This window comes from Callionymus lyra, chromosome 9 (genome assembly GCF_982586985.1).
Source record: "Callionymus lyra chromosome 9, fCalLyr1.hap1.1, whole genome shotgun sequence".
NCBI classification, from domain to species: Eukaryota; Metazoa; Chordata; class Actinopteri; order Syngnathiformes; family Callionymidae; genus Callionymus; species Callionymus lyra.
Genome location: NC_141826.1, coordinates 24,605,304 through 24,623,776, shown reverse-complemented (window position 1 = coordinate 24,623,776; position 18,473 = coordinate 24,605,304). Strand labels below are relative to the sequence as shown.

Genomic DNA, 18,473 nt, shown 5'->3' with positions numbered 1-18,473 from the left:
CACCCCTCCCCCCTCTCCGAGCATGAAGAAAACCTTCATCATTTACAGACAAACGTAAAGAAATCATCAGTAACACACATGTTGTATATTTGATTGTTATTTTAATATATTTAATCGGACTTTGGAGCAGATTATCTGTCCGCGCGCCCACCTTGCCTCGCTCTCCTCAGCACCCCTCATCACGCTGCACCCACGTTCCCCTCACACCACCAGATTACAAACTCTCAGAAGTAGGTCATTAAAGACAACGCATGGTGTCCTTGTGGGTTGTAAAAATAAAAAGAATGGACACACATGACAACATCACGTCCAGATTATTATATATTACAGTTAGATTAATCATTCATGATGTCCCTAAATAATCATGTTTACGATTCGCAATTATTATATTTTTATTAAACTGTAGCACAAAAACCCTCAGTGAAAAACTGATGAGAGGAGAAAAGAGAAATAATGCAGCCATTTAAGTCAATAATATTCCTAATTATTAACCCATGTTCACTATGAAAAACATATAGAAGTGACAAGAAACCTTTTCATTGTGATTAACTGTCAAACTGTTTTTGAACTATAACTGTTCCATTTTCAGAGGGAGAGGATTATTTTCTGTTTGATGATGATTAATATTTCAAAATCCAATCATCTATCGCACAGAGGAAACTAGGACAGGACTTTGTGATCTCGGGGTTAAATCCTTGGATTACAAAACGAGAAAAAAAGGTTTCAGAGAAAAAGGACCAAGGCTGTCCCAGTGCATGTATTATTATTATTATTATTATTATTATTATTATTATTATTATTATTATTATTAGAGGGTAAGGAGCAAAATAAATTCTGACAAATTAAGTGATACATTTGATTATTCATGTAATATTTACATTTATAATCATTTTATTATTACTGCTATTTATTTTTCGATTATAAGAATCATCATTATTAAATGTAACATATTTTTCTACTCGTTCTCCTTTTTATATTTATGTATTATTCAGGTAATAACTACGAATAAAACACTTAATTTAATTTCATCAATTTTCTTCTGTTTAATCCCGAATGAAGTTTTTGGAATGTGGGAGGAAACCAGAGTGCTCACAGGGAGAGGAATAAACACTTTAGAGAAGGAGAGCAGGAGGAACATTTCTTTCTTACACTTATATTTACCCGTCGGTCGTATACTCTCTATATAATGCAACATTTTATTTTTTATTAATCATGAGTAACCAAAAACAAACGAGAATAAAAACATAAATATATCCTTTTATATATTTTCAAATTATGTTGTATGCAACACTTTAAGGGAGATGCAAGGGAGACCGCTGCAGTATTCAATAAATAAAATTATATGTATAAAAGTATAAATAATTAGTAGTAATGCGACATTAAATAGAGAGTACTTAGATATAGACACTTTAATATTATTTTCTCTTGAGCCATATTAAGTGTCTGGAAATGTGTTAGTTTGTTTGTTATGCTCCCCTGTGGGCACTGTGGGTTTTTTGCTCTATATGGCAGGCAATCATTTAATTTGTAACTTGATTTTCTTGAACTCCTGTTGTGTTATCAGTTTTATCTTGACCTTTAAAGTATATACTTTATTGAATATTGTTTTGATTGTTTAAGCGCTTTGTGACCCTGGTCTGGAAAAGTGCTATACAAATAAAAATTACTTACTTACTTACTTAATATATACATATATAATCTCTTCCCCTGCTTCAAAATATAACGAATAGGATTTTTTAATACTCATAAATGTAATAAAATATAAACCCATGATGAAAATAATAACGATACATTCATATTCATCCATTGGGACATCCTTGTTGTTTTTTTAAGATAATATTTATTTAATATTGAGAACTGAAATATGTATGTCCTTGCTGTGCACATACGGTAAAAAAGAAATAATAATCATGGTGAGCTGTTTGTGTCTTAAATCATTGTTGAGTGAAAACTACCATTAGCTGCTGTCAATGCTTGTAAATCTGCGGGATTTAAAAGGTTTTCCACCCTTTCACTATTTCTGCAATTCCTCCCTCTGTCCACCGGGTGTCGCACTGTCTCCACCACAGGCAGCGATGGTCTCTGATAGAACTTGACCACTCCTGGTTCTTCCCTTTGTGTTAATGTGGAAGGGAAAAGAAGAAAAGGAGACGACGGTCTATATTCTTCACTGTGCCTGGAGCATCTGTGGATATTATATTTGCTCATGTTTCAACAATATGGCTCGTCAATTGATTTTTTTCTGGATATATGTTTGGGAAAGCTTCTTTGTTGAGGGGCAGCTGCATTATTCCATCCCAGAGGAGTCAAAGACAGGGACTGTCGTTGGAAATATTGCCAAAGATCTCAATCTGAGGCTTCAGGATTTGGAGTCCCGTCAGTTTCAGGTGATATCTGGAGCAAAGAGAAAGTATTTTGAGGTGAATCTGCAGACTGGCGTACTGTTTGTCAACGAGAGGATCGACAGAGAGCAGCTCTGTGCAGGCGAGTCAGTGTGCTCTCTGAGCGTCGAGGCAGTGATGAACGACCCTCTTAAGCTTCATCGCATTGACGTGGATGTTTTAGATGTCAATGATAACCACCCGTCGTTCTCCACTCAAATCCAGAATCTCTATATCGCGGAGAACACTCTACCTGGAGTTAAATTCGCCTTGTCTGAAGCCAGTGATGCCGATGTCGGCAAAAATGGAGTCAATGGTTATAAACTCAGCAAAAATGATCATTTTTCTCTGGACGTGCAGCGGACCGGTGACAGCGTGTCCGTGGAACTGGTGCTGAAGAAAGCTTTAGACAGAGAGGAGCAGGAGGTGATGAAGATGGTCTTAACAGCTGAGGATGGAGGAAGTCCTGCTAAATCAGGAACTTCTCAACTTCACGTCCACATTCTGGACACAAACGACAATATTCCGGTGTTTAGTAAATCCTTATACAAGACTAAGATAGAGGAGAATTCTCCTCTGGGTACAAGTGTGATCTCAGTCAACGCCACAGACGCAGATGAGGGTCTGAACGGTGAGATAGTGTACTCGTTGAGAAGCAAAGATCAATCTCAGGTGCTTGATGTCTTTGAAATCGACAGTCGGACCGGCGTGATTCGAGTCAAAGGAGCGATAGACTTCGAGGATAGGAAGAGTTTTGAGGTGAGAGTGGAAGCGAGCGATAAGGGACAGCCTCCCATGTCTGCTCACGGTAAAGTGTTGGTCGAAGTGATTGATCAGAACGACAATGCACCGATTATTACCATCACTTCCATGCATGACAAGGTGCCGGAGGACGCAGCCAGAGGAACTCTTGTGGCGCTGGTGTCAGTCGTGGACAAGGATGGAGGAGAAAACGGTGATGTTGAGGTGAAGATACAAAGTAAGGGACCCTTTAAACTCGAACCAAATTATAGGAATTATTACTCTTTGATGGTTGATGAAGGTTTGGATAGAGAAGCTGCTTCTGTGTATATTATTTCTCTAGTGGCGTCAGATAAGGGAACCTATCGACTGTCTAGCAGCAGCACACTGACCGTCCTCGTGTCTGATGTTAACGATAATAAACCGAGGTTTAAAAACTCTGTTATGAACATATATGTGGTGGAAAACAAACCGGCAGGATCCAGAATAGAGCGGATAGCAGCGGAGGATTTTGACGAAGGCGACAACGGCAGAGTGAGATATTCGTTGGTTGAGATGAAAAGACAAATACAGTTCTCTCAGATGGTTAATGTCAACTCAGAGTCAGGAGACATCGTCAGTCTGCAGTCGTTTGACTTTGAGAAGTTGAAAACCTTTCAGTTCAGAGTTCAGGCCACAGACTCTGGTGTTCCTCCTCTCAGCAGCAACGTGACTGTGAATGTTTTTATCCTGGATGAGAATGACAACAGTCCAGACATTCTGGTTCCCTATTCTGAGCTGGGTTCAGTCAACAGTGAGAACATTCCTTATTCTGCTGAAGCAGGATACTTTGTGGCAAAGATCAGGGCTGTAGACGCAGACTCTGGATACAACGCTCTGCTGTCTTATCACCTGTCTGAGCCCAAAGGAAACCTGTTCAGGATGGGAACCAGTAGCGGGGAGATCCGGACCAAGAGGAGAATGAGCGACAACGACCTGAAGACTCATCCCTTGGTGGTGCTGGTTTCTGATAATGGAGAACCTTCCCTCACAGCTACTGTGTCTATTGATGTGGTGGTGGTTGAAAGCTCAGCTGACATCCAGACTCAGTTCAGACATGTGACCATGAAGGAGGAGAACTTCTCTGACTTGAACTTGTACCTGCTGATCGCCATCGTGGCGGTGTCGTCCATCTTCCTGCTGAGTCTGGTGACCTTGATAGCGGTCAAATGTCACAGGACAGACAGTGATTTCAGCAGGTACAGCCCCACGATGATCACCACCCACCCTGACGGGAGCTGGTCTTACTCCAAATCTACTCAGCAGTACGACGTGTGTTTCAGCTCAGACACACTCAAGAGTGACGTGGTGGTTTTCCCCGCCCCGTATCCGCCTGTAGACGCAGAACTGATCAGTATTAACGGAGGAGAAACTTTTACCGGAACTCAGACTTTACCTATCAATTCTAAGGTAAGACAAAATAATTGTCGTTCATCACATTTTAATTTGTAAAAACGTTTAAATATATATATTTTTTAAAGACAGCTGTTGATTTTTGAATTTCCTATGATTGTGAAAAATGTTCTCCTCAACTGCTTTTGAGGTTGATGGTGTTAGTCTCTTAACTTTTTTGTTTTTTCATACACTAAAAAAATGATATTTTGTTATATTTGTCATGTAAAAATGTTGAACATTTTATCTTTGTTAAAAAAAGCTAAACTTTAAATTAAGAATATTCACAGAAATAGTTATTATTTGCCAATACATTTGTTAATATTTAAACAATGATTTTATGAGTTTATGGAGAACAAAACATATTTTATACATATATATATATATATAATTATATATTATATAATGCATGTGTATTTTTAGGAAATGATTACAAAACTTTAAAGAGCATTTCTCATAAACACTGCGAGGTAATTTTTCATAAAACAATAAAAAAATATATATGTTCTTTCCTTCGGAATATCTTCAAGAGATGTACTTCACAGGTGAAAATGATGAATTTGAACACAGTTTTTCTAATCAGAATAAGAGATTGCAGTTCTCATAAGTGACCAACAGAGGGCGTTCCAAGCCTTCACATAAGTCATAACTTTTCTGTAGCTTCTGGACTCCTCCCTGAGTTACAGAACCATGATGATTCTCAGGCGATTGAAACAAAGAAGCTTAGGTGGAGAAAGAGACGCAGCGATCATCTTCAGCTGCTTGTGTCTATTTTTTTTCCTGATATTTGGATCTGTTTACTTCACGGTTCAGCCTTTAAACGACCAGATCCGTCTGCATGCTTCGCCCGGATGTGTGGAACGATGCATCCACCGAGGAGATGGAGCTGCGTGTGGATCTATTTCTTGTTCTTTCTGCTTGATCGTTGCTGGGACTCGGCGTCTGCGCAGCTCTCCTACTCCGTCGCGGAGGAGGTGAATGTGGGGACCGCTGTCGGTAATATCGCCAAAGATTTGAACCTGAACGTCCAGGATTTGGAGACTCGCATGTTTCAGATCGTCTCAGGGTCAAAGAGGAAATATTTGGAGGTGGATTTAAAGACTGGTGTCCTGTACGTGAACGAGAGAATCGATCGAGAAGATCTTTGTGGCGACGAGGCCAAATGTTCCCTCAGTGTAGAAGCAGTTATTAATAATCCTCTGAAGTTGTATCGAGTTGAAGTCACGATTTTAGATGTTAATGATAATTATCCAGTATTTGAAAGCAACTCAATCGTATTGAATATTAGTGAGATTACAGCAAGAGGAGCTAAATTTCCACTTCACCCAGCACATGATGCAGACGTCGGTAAAAATAGCATAAATGCGTACAAGCTGAGTCAAAATGACTTCTTTTCACTGAATACATTGACAGGAGAGCATTTGACAGCTGAATTGTTGCTGCATACTTCTTTAGACCGTGAAAGAAAATCGCATATAAAACTGACCTTATCAGCCATAGATGGTGGAACACCGGCTAAAACCGGTAATATGAACATATTCATTAATGTCATGGATATTAATGATAACGCGCCTCAGTTCAGTCAGAGTCTATATAAAGCTTCTGTTTATGAAAATGTGAAACTAGGGACATCAATTGTTGCTATAAATGCAACAGATTCAGACGCTGGACTAAACGGAGAGGTCATATATTCGTTCAGTGCTGGTGGGCGAGGAAAGGGTTATGATATGTTTATTATAGACGGAAAAACAGGAATTGTAACCAATAAAAAAAATATTGATTTTGAAGAGTACAATGCATTTGAAATACGAGTTGAAGCCAGAGATGGTGCTGCGTCTCCGCTAACATCTCATGCAAAGTTATTAATTGAAGTGTTGGACGTAAACGATAATGCTCCTGAAATCACAGTCACGTCATTGTTGACTACAGTGGCAGAAGACTCAGAGCTTGGCACAGCGATTGCTCTGGTGTCAGTCTCTGACAAAGACGGAGAAAAGAACGGTGAGGTGCAGACTCGCATCTCCAATAAAGCTCCTTTTAAATTAGACTTGAACTACAAGAACTACTATTCGCTGGTGGTGGACGGTCCGCTGGACAGAGAGACGGATCTTCACTACAACATCAGCATCACAGCCACCGATGAAGGCAATCCACCTCTCTCTAGCACCAGAGTCATTCAAGTCTCAGTGTCAGACGTGAATGACAACAAACCTGTCTTCACAGAGCGTTCTATCAACGTCTATGTGAGAGAGAACAGTCCAGTAGGAGCAGTGATCAAAGCTGTGACGGCGACCGACCAGGACGTCAGTCAAAATGCTCGGTTGACTTACTCACTGTTGCACAAGAGCAGCGACGTGGTACCACTTTCAGCACTGGTCAACATCAACTCAGACTCAGGAGACATCATCAGTCTGCAGTCGTTTGACTTTGAGAAGTTGAAAACCTTTCAGTTCAAAGTTCAGGCCACAGACTCTGGTGTTCCTCCTCTCAGCAGCAACGTGACTGTGAATGTTTTTATCCTGGATGAGAACGACAACAGTCCAGACATTCTGGCTCCCTATTCTGAGCTGGGTTCAGTCAACAGTGAGAACATTCCTTATTCTGCTGAAGCAGGATACTTTGTGGCAAAGATCAGGGCTGTAGACGCAGACTCTGGATACAACGCTCTGCTGTCTTATCACCTGTCTGAGCCCAAAGGAAACCTGTTCAGGATGGGAACCAGTAGCGGGGAGATCCGGACCAAGAGGAGAATGAGCGACAACGACCTGAAGACTCATCCCTTGGTGGTGCTGGTTTCTGATAATGGAGAACCTTCCCTGACAGCTACTGTGTCTATTGATGTGGTGGTGGTTGAAAGCTCAGCTGACATCCAGACTCAGTTCAGACATGTGACCATGAAGGAGGAGAACTTCTCTGACTTGAACTTGTACCTGCTGATCGCCATCGTGGCGGTGTCGTCCATCTTCCTGCTGAGTCTGGTGACTTTGATAGCGGTCAAATGTCACAAGACAGACAGTGATTTCAGCAGGTACAGCCCCCCGATGATCACCACCCACCCTGACGGGAGCTGGTCTTACTCCAAATCTACTCAGCAGTACGACGTGTGTTTCAGCTCAGACACACTCAAGAGTGACGTGGTGGTTTTCCCCGCCCCGTATCCTCCTGTAGACGCAGAACTGATCAGTATTAACGGAGGAGACACTTTTACCAGGACTCAGACTTTACCTACCAAAGACAAGGTAAGATAGCTACACTGATAAAATGTCATAGCCACATGATTGGTTTTTTTTTCTGCTGCATGAACAAGCTATTGTTTTTGTTTTTTATGTAGGTGCCTTCCCTCTGTAGCTCTTCAGTTTGTTTTGAATTTTAGTCTTACAGTTGTTTGTTTAATGCTTGATAGCAACATTTGCGTATTTAGTTGAACATCAGCAGGAGAATTGTTGTCCAGAATATCATTGACGGTGGATTTTTAAGGCATAGTTGAAAGTGCAGTTGTATCGAGGTGATAATATAGGTATAAATTTGCATTTAACATACTTTATTCTTTTACTCATCGCATACATAATAATGTTAATATTAATGTTATAATTAGTATTGTTCTCATTATTATTGATATTAATTTCATTGCCGGAGTTACTTTCATTAACTTTTACTCTTTTTTATTATTATTTTTTTAAAGCTTTTCTTTAAATGTGTCTGGAAACTAAAAAAGACTAATCAAAATAACAATTTATTTTATTTTATTTTTAACTATACATTTCCCACACGTTTTAATCAGGCATATGAATTATACAACAATAAATATTACTATAAGTAGTTCGATATATCACAAACATTACATTAAATTGTCTTGATAAATAATGTTATAATGCATTGTTAACATTTAACTTGTGCCCTGAGCCAATTTATTTGATGACTTTCCCTTATTTAAAAAAAACAACCTTTTTTTAAATTTTCGCAACAAACAATTTTGTGGTTTTAACTTTTTTTTTACCCGTTTTCATTATAAATTGGGTATTTTTCACTAGGGAATTATTTTAGATTTGGCCCTATATGTCCTTCCCAAAACTGTACACTAGATGACGCAGGAGACCGCGCAAAGAAAGGACATTGACTATACCGGAGACAATCTCTTCTTCACAAAGAAAACGTCATGAGCTGGTTTAGTTGTTGTGAGAGTCGAGAGAGGAGCCAGCTGGATACACGATGAGGAATTTCTGCTCTTACTGACAACCAGAATCACACCATCGTGGTTCTGTATCGTTGCTTCCTGTGAGCGTGATGGCTGTTCGTGAACATTTGGATCATATACGTGCTTTGGTTTTTGCTCTGCTTTGTCTGAGCGACTGGACCGAGGCTCAGATTTCTTACTCGATCTCAGAGGAGGCGGACAAAGGGGCGATAGTCGGAAACATCGCCAAGGATTTAAATCTAAACGAGAAGCGGATACATTCTTCAGGTCTTCAGATTACGTCCGGGTATGAGAGACGGTATTTTGACTTGGATCTGGATTCTGGGGTTTTACTGGTGAACGAGAGGATCGACCGGGAGGAGATATGTCGGAACAAAGCGAGGTGTTCTTTGGATTTAGAGGCGGTTTTAAGTAATCCTCGCAGTCTGCATCGAATAGAGGTTCTAATTAATGATATCAATGATAATGCACCCGTGTTTATGGAGAAAATAGTAACACTTGATATATTTGAATCGTCATATATCGGGGAGCGGCACCCGCTGCCTTCAGCGCATGACGCAGACGAGGGACCAAATGCAGTGAAGACTTATAAACTAAATCAAAACGATTATTTCTCGTTGGATTTACAGAGCATCGGCGATGATAGTGTTTCTGCTGAATTGGTGCTTCAAAAAGCATTAGATCGAGAGAAACAGTCTTTCATCGATCTCACGCTCACAGCAATAGATGGTGGCAAACCTCCAAAATCCGGGTCTTTACAGATCCGAGTGAATATCCTGGATGCAAATGATAACTCGCCCGTGTTCAGTAAATCACTTTACAAAGTCCAGGTTGTTGAAAATTCAAATATTGGCTCTCATTTGTTAACACTTGAAGCATCTGATATAGATGACGGCGTCAATGGTGAAGTAGTGTTTTCGTTCACAGATAGGGGGCGTCTGAACACTGAGGAGAAATTTGCCCTGAATGAAAAAACCGGGGAGATTACAGTTAAAGATAATATTGATTATGAGGAAAGTAAAGCATTTGAGATTCGAGTTCAAGCCCGGGACAAAGGTACTCCACCGCGTAGTGCCCACAGCAAAGTGTTGCTGGAGGTAATAGATGTCAATGACAACTCTCCAGAGATCACAGTGTCATCACTTATGAGTCCTGTCCGAGAGGATGCTGAGCTTGGCACAGCTGTCGCCATGGTGACCGTTAAAGATAAGGATGGCGGTAAAAATGGCCAGACGAACTGTAAAATGATCGGCTCTGGACCATTCATTGTTAAATCAAACTATAAGAATTTTTACTCATTAGTAGTGGACGGACGGCTTGATAGAGAAAATGTTTCTCAGTACAATGTGTCAGTCATAGCGATGGATGAAGGATCACCATCTTTAACAAGCACAAGCATCATCAATATTCAGGTGTCTGATGTTAATGATAATCCTCCACGCTTTGCAGAAGATGTTATCAATGTTTATATTAAGGAAAACAAGCAACCTGGCACGTTAATGAAACGATTAATGACAACTGACGCAGACGTCGACGAAAATGCTAAAGCTAACTTTCGACTTGTCAAATCACCTGAGATGCATGATCAAATACAATCAATGATTAACATCAACTCAGACTCAGGAGACATCGTCAGTCTGCAGTCGTTTGACTTTGAGAAGTTGAAAACCTTTCATTTCAAAGTTCAGGCCACAGACTCTGGTGTTCCTCCTCTCAGCAGCAACGTGACTGTGAATGTTTTTATCCTGGATGAGAACGACAACAGTCCAGACATTCTGGCTCCCTATTCTGAGCTGGGTTCAGTCAACAGTGAGAACATTCCTTATTCTGCTGAAGCAGGATACTTTGTGGCAAAGATCAGGGCTGTAGACGCAGACTCTGGATACAACGCTCTGCTGTCTTATCACCTGTCTGAGCCCAAAGGAAACCTGTTCAGGATGGGAACCAGTAGCGGGGAGATCCGGACCAAGAGGAGAATGAGCGACAACGACCTGAAGACTCATCCCTTGGTGGTGCTGGTTTCTGATAATGGAGAACCTTCCCTGACAGCTACTGTGTCTATTGATGTGGTGGTGGTTGAAAGCTCAGCTGACATCCAGACTCAGTTCAGACATGTGACCATGAAGGAGGAGAACTTCTCTGACTTGAACTTGTACCTGCTGATCGCCATCGTGGCGGTGTCGTCCATCTTCCTGCTGAGTCTGGTGACTTTGATAGCGGTCAAATGTCACAAGACAGACAGTGATTTCAGCAGGTACAGCCCCCCGATGATCACCACCCACCCTGACGGGAGCTGGTCTTACTCCAAATCTACTCAGCAGTACGACGTGTGTTTCAGCTCAGACACACTCAAGAGTGACGTGGTGGTTTTCCCCGCCCCGTATCCTCCTGTAGACGCAGAACTGATCAGTATTAACGAAGGAGAAACTTTTACCAGGACTCAGACTTTACCAAACAAAGACAAGGTAAGATTAAAATATAATAAATTACTAATATTTAAAATGCTGTGTCTTCCCTTGAATTGTTTACAGACGTGGAGCTGTCAGTGGTACTTTTATTTCACTCAAAGTATAGTTATGAAAATTAGTTGCTCTGGATTGCCTATAGTTCTTAATTGCACTCCTTGGTGTTTGTATTTTTATCTGGCGCATGCGTTCAAGTAATAATTAAAAAAAACAACAATATTTCTACAAGATGATATTCCTTCTAGATTGTTTTGTCAGTTCAGCTTTATTGTGCAAAATGTTTTGAACATTTTAAATGTTCACCATATGAACAAACTTCATGGATAAATGAGGTTCTATACATTCTATACAATATGTCTTTGTTCAAAATGGTCCATTTTCCTTTTCTTTCGCAATTGTCGTACTTATAATTTCTGAATGATGCCAAAAAATTGAGTAAAAACGTCAAACATACTGTATGTCGAGCCGTACATTTTGAAACAAAGTCTGGCGCAGTGGGAGCTATCCATGGTGCTGATTAGTTGCCAACTACCACATCCGTTTTTTTGCATTGTATACATTTGTATAAATTGTACTTTAAACGGATTTTCAGAATAGATCCTAGTTTATGTAACAGTGCTACTAGCAACAAAAATAATACATCACAGTAATAATGATAATATATAGAACTAATAATTATTATAAGAAGCATTATAATATAAAAAGGGGTTGAAGTAAAGCTTTATTAAAGTAAGTAAAACTATATTAACATTTAACAAACGCAATATTTATATGTTGTTTTATGAAATCTCACAAGGGGACGCTGTGGACCGTAGACTGGCTGAAGGCATGTTAATCTGTAGTCCTGCCCCTTCACGATTCTTTGAGCGGTGATTGGCTGGTTGTTTCAGGGGTTTGGCTTCATTGTGAGAAGAGCTGAGAGTGTCGCTGCTGAAGATCGTGTTAAGGGAGGATTTTTTTGTGCAAAGATGGAGATAAATGTCTGAGAGGATTCGCCTATTTATTTTACCACAATGACGGCTCGACTTGTGGAGGGATATATTTGGATTATTTTCCTTCTTCTTCTTTGTCTGGGTGACGGATCTGCTTCACAAATATCATACTCGATCTCTGAGGAGGTGAACAAAGGCACCGTGGTGGGCAACATCGCCAAAGATCTGAACCTAAATATTCACGAGGTGGATTCCAGGGACCTTCGAATTGTTTCCAGTGACAGTAAGAATTACTTTGACGTGGATCGACGCTCAGGGAGTCTGATTGTTAACGAGAGAATAGACAGAGAGGCTCTTTGTCCGAACACGGCAGAATGTTCCGTGAGAATACAGGCGGTCATGAGTGACCCGATGAATGTTCACCGGATTGAAGTGAAGATTTTAGATATTAATGATAATCCGCCAGAGTTTGTGGAGAAATCTCATTCGATAGAGATATTCGAGTCCCGGACTCCAGGTGAGAGATATTTTCTCCCCATAGCAGTTGACGCAGATTCAGGGAGTAACTCGGTAAAAACATACAAGCTGAGCCAGAATGAATATTTCTCTCTGGACGTGCAGAGTGGAGGAGAACACGGAGTCTCCGCCGAGTTAGTGTTGCAGAAGGCATTAGATCGAGAGAAACGGCCTGTTATAGACTTGATCCTCACAGCTGCTGACGGAGGAAAGCCTGTCAAAACAGGAACGTTAAATGTTAACGTCATTGTTACGGATGTAAACGATAATACTCCCGTTTTTAGTAAATCACTTTATAAAGTGCAGGTAAATGAAAAAGCTGCGCGTGGCCACGAAATAATACAATTAAATGCAACAGATTTAGACGAAGGTATGAACGGTAAGATAGTTTATTCGTTCATCAAAAGAGGGAAAATTGACCCGTCAGATGTTTTTGATTTAAACACAAATACAGGAGAAATTAAACTAAAATACACTTTAGACTATGAAAAGACACCTGCATATGAAATCAGAGTTCAAGCGATGGATCAGGGTCATGACCAACTAAGTACCAATACTAAATTATTAATAGAAGTACTTGATGAGAACGATAATGCTCCTGAAATATCAGTGACGTCACTCATGACTCCGGTGAGAGAAGACGCAGAGCTGGGAACAATAGTAGCTTTGGTCACCGTGAGTGACAAAGATGGAGGCAGCAATGGTGTAACCAGTTGTAAAGTAGTTGGATCTCTTCCCTTTAAGCTCAAATTGAACTATAAAAATGATTATTCATTAGTAGTTGATGGACCTCTAGACAGAGAACACACCTCTGTCTATGACGTCACTATCAAAGCTACAGATGAAGGAAGTCCTCCTCTGTCCAGTAACAGGATCATCACTGTCCATGTTTCTGATGTCAATGATAATGCACCTGGATTCATGGAGCCTGTAATTAATGTGTACTTGAAAGAAAATAGTCCACAAGGGTCCAAGATATGTCAAATCAATGCCTCTGATCCAGATTTAGATGTGAACTCCAAACTGACTTATTCATTGATAGACAGTCATCCTCGAAATTTTCCGGTCTTGTCAGCTTTGACCATCAACTCAGACTCAGGAGACATCGTCAGTCTGCAGTCGTTTGACTTTGAGAAGTTGAAAACCTTTCAGTTCAGAGTTCAGGCCACAGACTCTGGTGTTCCTCCTCTCAGCAGCAACGTGACTGTGAATGTTTTTATCCTGGATGAGAACGACAACAGTCCAGACATTCTGGCTCCCTATTCTGAGCTGGGTTCAGTCAACAGTGAGAACATTCCTTATTCTGCTGAAGCAGGATACTTTGTGGCAAAGATCAGGGCTGTAGACGCAGACTCTGGATACAACGCTCTGCTGTCTTATCACCTGTCTGAGCCCAAAGGAAACAACTTGTTCAGGATGGGAACCAGTAGCGGGGAGATCCGGACCAAGAGGAGAATGAGCGACAATGACCTGAAGACTCATCCCTTGGTGGTGCTGGTTTCCGATAATGGAGAAACTTCCCTGACAGCTACTGTGTCTATTGATGTGGTGGTGGTTGAAAGCCCAGCTGACATCCAGACTCAGTTCAGACATGTGACCATGAAGGAGGAGAACTTCTCTGACTTGAACTTGTACCTGCTGATCGCCATCGTGGCGGTGTCGTCCATCTTCCTGCTGAGTCTGGTGACCTTGATAGCGATCAAATGTCACAAGACAGACAGTGATTTCAGCAGGTACAGCCCCCCGATGATCACCACCCACCCTGACGGGAGCTGGTCTTACTCCAAATCTACTCAGCAGTACGACGTGTGTTTCAGCTCAGACACACTCAAGAGTGACGTGGTGGTTTTCCCCGCCCCGTATCCTCCTGTAGACGCAGAACTGATCAGTATTAACGGAGGAGACACTTTTACCAGAACTCAGACTTTACCTACCAAAGAGAAGGTAAGAAGTACATTTTTAATCATTCTCGATTTTATCTCAGATAAGAGTTCTTGCTCTTTCCTTTGTAAAATATTGTTAAAAAAAACATTAACAACTTTTAATACTTTCACAATTTCGACGGTTTATAACATGGAACTTTGTGTGTTGTTGTTGTATTGTTGGTGGACAGGAAGAAGTATAAAAAGGAAGCCAAAATTGTTCCAAAGTTGGTAATTTCTGGGCTCATTATGGTGCTATCCTTGGTGCTGATTTGAGAACTTTGGAAAATATAACCTTGATACTTAATGTTGTGTTTTATGTTTCTATTCAAACGATTAGAATTGATGGAACTTTAGCTTAAAAATAATTAAAGGTTCAAGTATACGTATTTGTAAAACGAAATAATGCATATACACCTCCTACAACTAATAATATAATTTTTGTTTTAATTTATTCCCAGAAATATGATCATCCAATCTTCATCAAAATTCGATTAATCATTAATTTGATTCTCAATAAATAACATTTCAACTATTTTTCTTTTTTATTTCATGCTGACATCATTATTTGCTCGTATTTGTACGCATTTATAATAACATTGAACCCTTTTCCGGTTCTATTAATTATGTTTTAAGTTAACTCAACTGTTAACCTTCCCTGTAAATCCTAATTTGAATTTGTTTATTTATTGTTGTTTAGAAATTAGCAATTTAGAACAAAATATATTAAAGTAAAAGGTTTATACTAATTATCTCTGTTTTAAATGCAGTTGTCTTTTATTGTCATGCTGTAAAAATTCACAAGTCGGCGCTGTGGACCGTAGACTGGGTGGACACGTTATAATCTTAACTCCTCCCTCAACATTAGTGCTCAAACTGTGATTGGCTGGTTGTTTCAGGGGTTTGGCTTCATTGTGAGAAGAGCTGAGAGTGTCGCTGCTGAAGATCGTGTTCAGGGAGGATTTTATTTGTGCGATGATGGAGATAAATGTCTGAAAAGAATTCAACTGTTTATTTTACCACAATGACGACTCGACGTGTGGAGGAATATATTTGGATTATATTCGTTCTTCTTCTTTGTCTGGGTGACGGATCTGCTTCACAAATATCATACTCGATCTCCGAGGAGGTGAACAAAGGCACCGTGGTGGGCAACATCGCCAAAGATCTGAACCTAAATATTCACGAGGTGGATTCCAGGGATCTTCGAGTTGTTTCCAGTGACAGTAAGAATTATTTCGACGTGGATCGACGCTCAGGGAGTCTGATTGTTAACGAGAGAATAGACAGAGAGGCTCTTTGTCCGAACACGGCAGAATGTTCCGTGAGAATACAGGCGGTCATGAGTGACCCGATGAATGTTCACCGGATTGAAGTGAAGATTCTAGATATCAATGATAACCCGCCTGAATTTATAGAACAGTCTCATTCGATACAAATTTCTGAGTCAGTGTCTCCAGGTGAGAGATATCTTCTCCCCATAGCGGTTGACGGAGATTCAGGGAGTAACTCGGTAAAAACATACAAGCTGAGCCAGAATGAATATTTCTCTCTGGACGTGCAGAATGGAGGAGAACATGGAGTCTCCGCCGATTTAGTGCTTCAAAAGACACTCGATCGAGAGAAACAGCCTGTTATAGACCTGATCCTCACAGCTGCTGACGGAGGAAAACCTATTAAAACAGGAACATCAAATATAAAAATTATCGTTACCGATGTGAACGACAATACTCCAGTGTTTAGTAAATCACTTTACAAAGTGCGTGTAAATGAAGGAGCTGTGCGCGGATCATCGATTATGAAACTAAATGCAACAGATTTAGACGATGGTATGAACGGAAAAATTGTTTATTCTTTTGTTAAAAGAGGAAAAGTTGATCCGTCAATTTTATTTGATTTAAATGCAGAAACAGGAGAAATCACATTAAAAGGTTCTTTAGACTACGAGGAGACACCTGCGTATGAACTCAGAGTTCAAGCGACGGATCAGGGTCAAAGTCCTCGTAGTACACACACTAAACTACTAATAGAAGTTATTGATGAGAACGATAATGCTCCTGAAATATCAGTGACGTCACTCATGACTCCGGTGAGAGAAGACGCAGAGCTGGGAACAATCGTAGCTTTAGTTACCGTGAGTGACAGAGATGGAGGCAGCAATTGTGTAACCAGCTGTAAAGTAGTTGGATCTCTTCCCTTTAAACTCAAATTAAACTATAAAAATGATTATTCATTAGTAGTTGATGGACCTCTAGACAGAGAACACACTTCTGTCTATGACATCACTATTGAAGCTACAGATGAAGGAAGTCCTCCTCTGTCCAGTAACAGGATCATTACTGTCCATGTTTCTGATGTCAATGATAATGCACCTGGATTCATGGAGCCTGTTATTAATGTGTATGTGAAAGAAAATAGTCCACAAGGGTCCAAGATATGTCGAATTAATGCGTCTGATCCAGATTTAGATGTGAACTCCAAACTGACATATTCATTGATAGACAGTCATCCTCGAAATGTTCCAGTTCTGTCAGCTTTGACCATCAACTCAGACTCAGGAGACATCGTCAGTCTGCAGTCGTTTGATTTTGAGAAGTTGAAAACCTTTCATTTCAAAGTTCAGGCCACAGACTCTGGTGTTCCTCCTCTCAGCAGCAACGTGACTGTGAACGTTTTTATCCTGGATGAGAACGACAACAGTCCAGACATTCTGGCTCCCTATTCTGAGCTGGGTTCAGTCAACAGTGAGAACATTCCTTATTCTGCTGAAGCAGGATACTTTGTGGCAAAGATCAGGGCTGTAGACGCAGACTCTGGATACAACGCTCTGCTGTCTTATCACCTGTCTGAGCCCAAAGGAAACCTGTTCAGGATGGGAACCAGTAGCGGGGAGATCCGGACCAAGAGGAGAATGAGCGACAACGACCTGAAGACTCACCCCTTGGTGGTGCTGGTTTCTGATAATGGAGAACCTTCCCTGACAGCTACTGTGTCTATTGATGTGGTGGTGGTTGAAAGCTCAGCTGACATCCAGACTCAGTTCAGACATGTGACCATGAAGGAGGAGAACTTCTCTGACTTGAACTTGTACCTGCTGATCGCCATTGTGGCGGTGTCGTCCATCTTCCTGCTGAGTCTGGTGACTTTGATAGCGGTCAAATGTCACAAGACAGACAGTGATTTCAGCAGGTACAGCCCCCCGATGATCACCACCCACCCTGACGGGAGCTGGTCTTACTCCAAATCTACTCAGCAGTACGACGTGTGTTTCAGCTCAGACACACTCAAGAGTGACGTGGTGGTTTTCCCCGCCCCGTATCCTCCTGTAGACGCAGAACTGATCAGTATTAACGGAGGAGACACTTTTACCAGAACTCAGACTTTACCTACCAAAGATAAGGTAAGAAGTTAACTTTTAATCATTCTAGATTGTATTTCAGATGAGAGTTCTTGCTCTTTCCTTTTTAAAATATTGTTAAAAAAACATTAACAACTTTTAATACTTTCATAATTTCGACGGTTTATAACATGGAACTTTGTGTGTTGTTGTTGTAATGTTGGTGGACAGGAAGAAGTTTAAAAGAGAAGCCAAAATTGTTAGGGTCATTATGGTGCTATCCTTGGTGCTGATTTTTGAACTTTGGAAAATATAACCTTGATACTTAATGTTGTCTTTTTTTTCTATTCAAACGATTAGCATTGATGGAACTTTAGTTTAAAAATAATTAAAGGTTGAGGTTTACGTATTTGTAAAACGAAATAATGCATATACACCTCCTACAACTAATAATATAATTTTTGGTTTAACTTATTCCCATGAAATATGATAACCCAATCTTCATCAAAATTCGATTAATCATTATTTTCCTTCTCAATAAGTAACATTTCAA

The 18,473-nt window shown here is 40.4% G+C and overlaps 3 protein-coding genes across 4 annotated transcripts in view; all 3 read left to right on the top strand.

The window, feature by feature from the left end:
- Nucleotides 1–2,219: 2,219 nt before the first annotated feature.
- Nucleotides 2,220–8,832, top strand: LOC148072392 (protocadherin alpha-3-like). Its single transcript, XM_087798670.1, has 3 exons — nucleotides 2,220–3,194; nucleotides 6,413–7,792; nucleotides 8,794–8,832. The coding sequence occupies exons 1-3, from the start codon at nucleotides 2,220–2,222 to the stop codon at nucleotides 8,830–8,832; spliced, it is 2,394 nt and encodes a 797-aa protein (XP_087654796.1).
- Nucleotides 8,747–18,473, top strand: part of LOC148072386 (protocadherin alpha-3-like) — a 58,591-nt gene continuing 48,864 nt past the window's right edge. Inside the window, exon 1 of one of the 2 annotated variants that reach the window (XM_087799942.1) lies at nucleotides 8,747–11,213. In XM_087799942.1, the coding sequence (XP_087656068.1) occupies nucleotides 8,838–11,213 (2,376 nt within the window). In that variant the 5' untranslated portion in view covers nucleotides 8,747–8,837. Of the gene's footprint in view, nucleotides 11,214–12,211; nucleotides 14,606–18,473 lie in introns of those variants that run through there. The other variant, XM_087799940.1, reaches the window with a different exon arrangement.
- On the top strand, nucleotides 15,406–17,995 carry LOC148072391 (protocadherin alpha-3-like). Its single transcript, XM_087799699.1, has one exon. It carries the CDS (start codon nucleotides 15,572–15,574, stop codon nucleotides 17,993–17,995), a length of 2,424 nt encoding a protein of 807 aa, XP_087655825.1. The 5' UTR covers nucleotides 15,406–15,571.

Bases quoted from the DNA above. Each gene is read 5' to 3' on its own strand.
- LOC148072392 (XM_087798670.1), top strand. From the start codon at position 2,220: ATGGCTCGTCAATTGATTTTTTTCTGGATATATGTTTGGGAAAGCTTC. The intron at 3,195-6,412 runs GTGTTGGTCGAA...TCTCATGCAAAG, and splicing joins CCATGTCTGCTCACGGTAAA to TTATTAATTGAAGTGTTGGA. The intron at 7,793-8,793 runs GTAAGATAGCTA...ACTGACAACCAG, and splicing joins CTTTACCTACCAAAGACAAG to AATCACACCATCGTGGTTCT.
- LOC148072391 (XM_087799699.1), top strand. From the start codon at position 15,572: ATGTCTGAAAAGAATTCAACTGTTTATTTTACCACAATGACGACTCGA.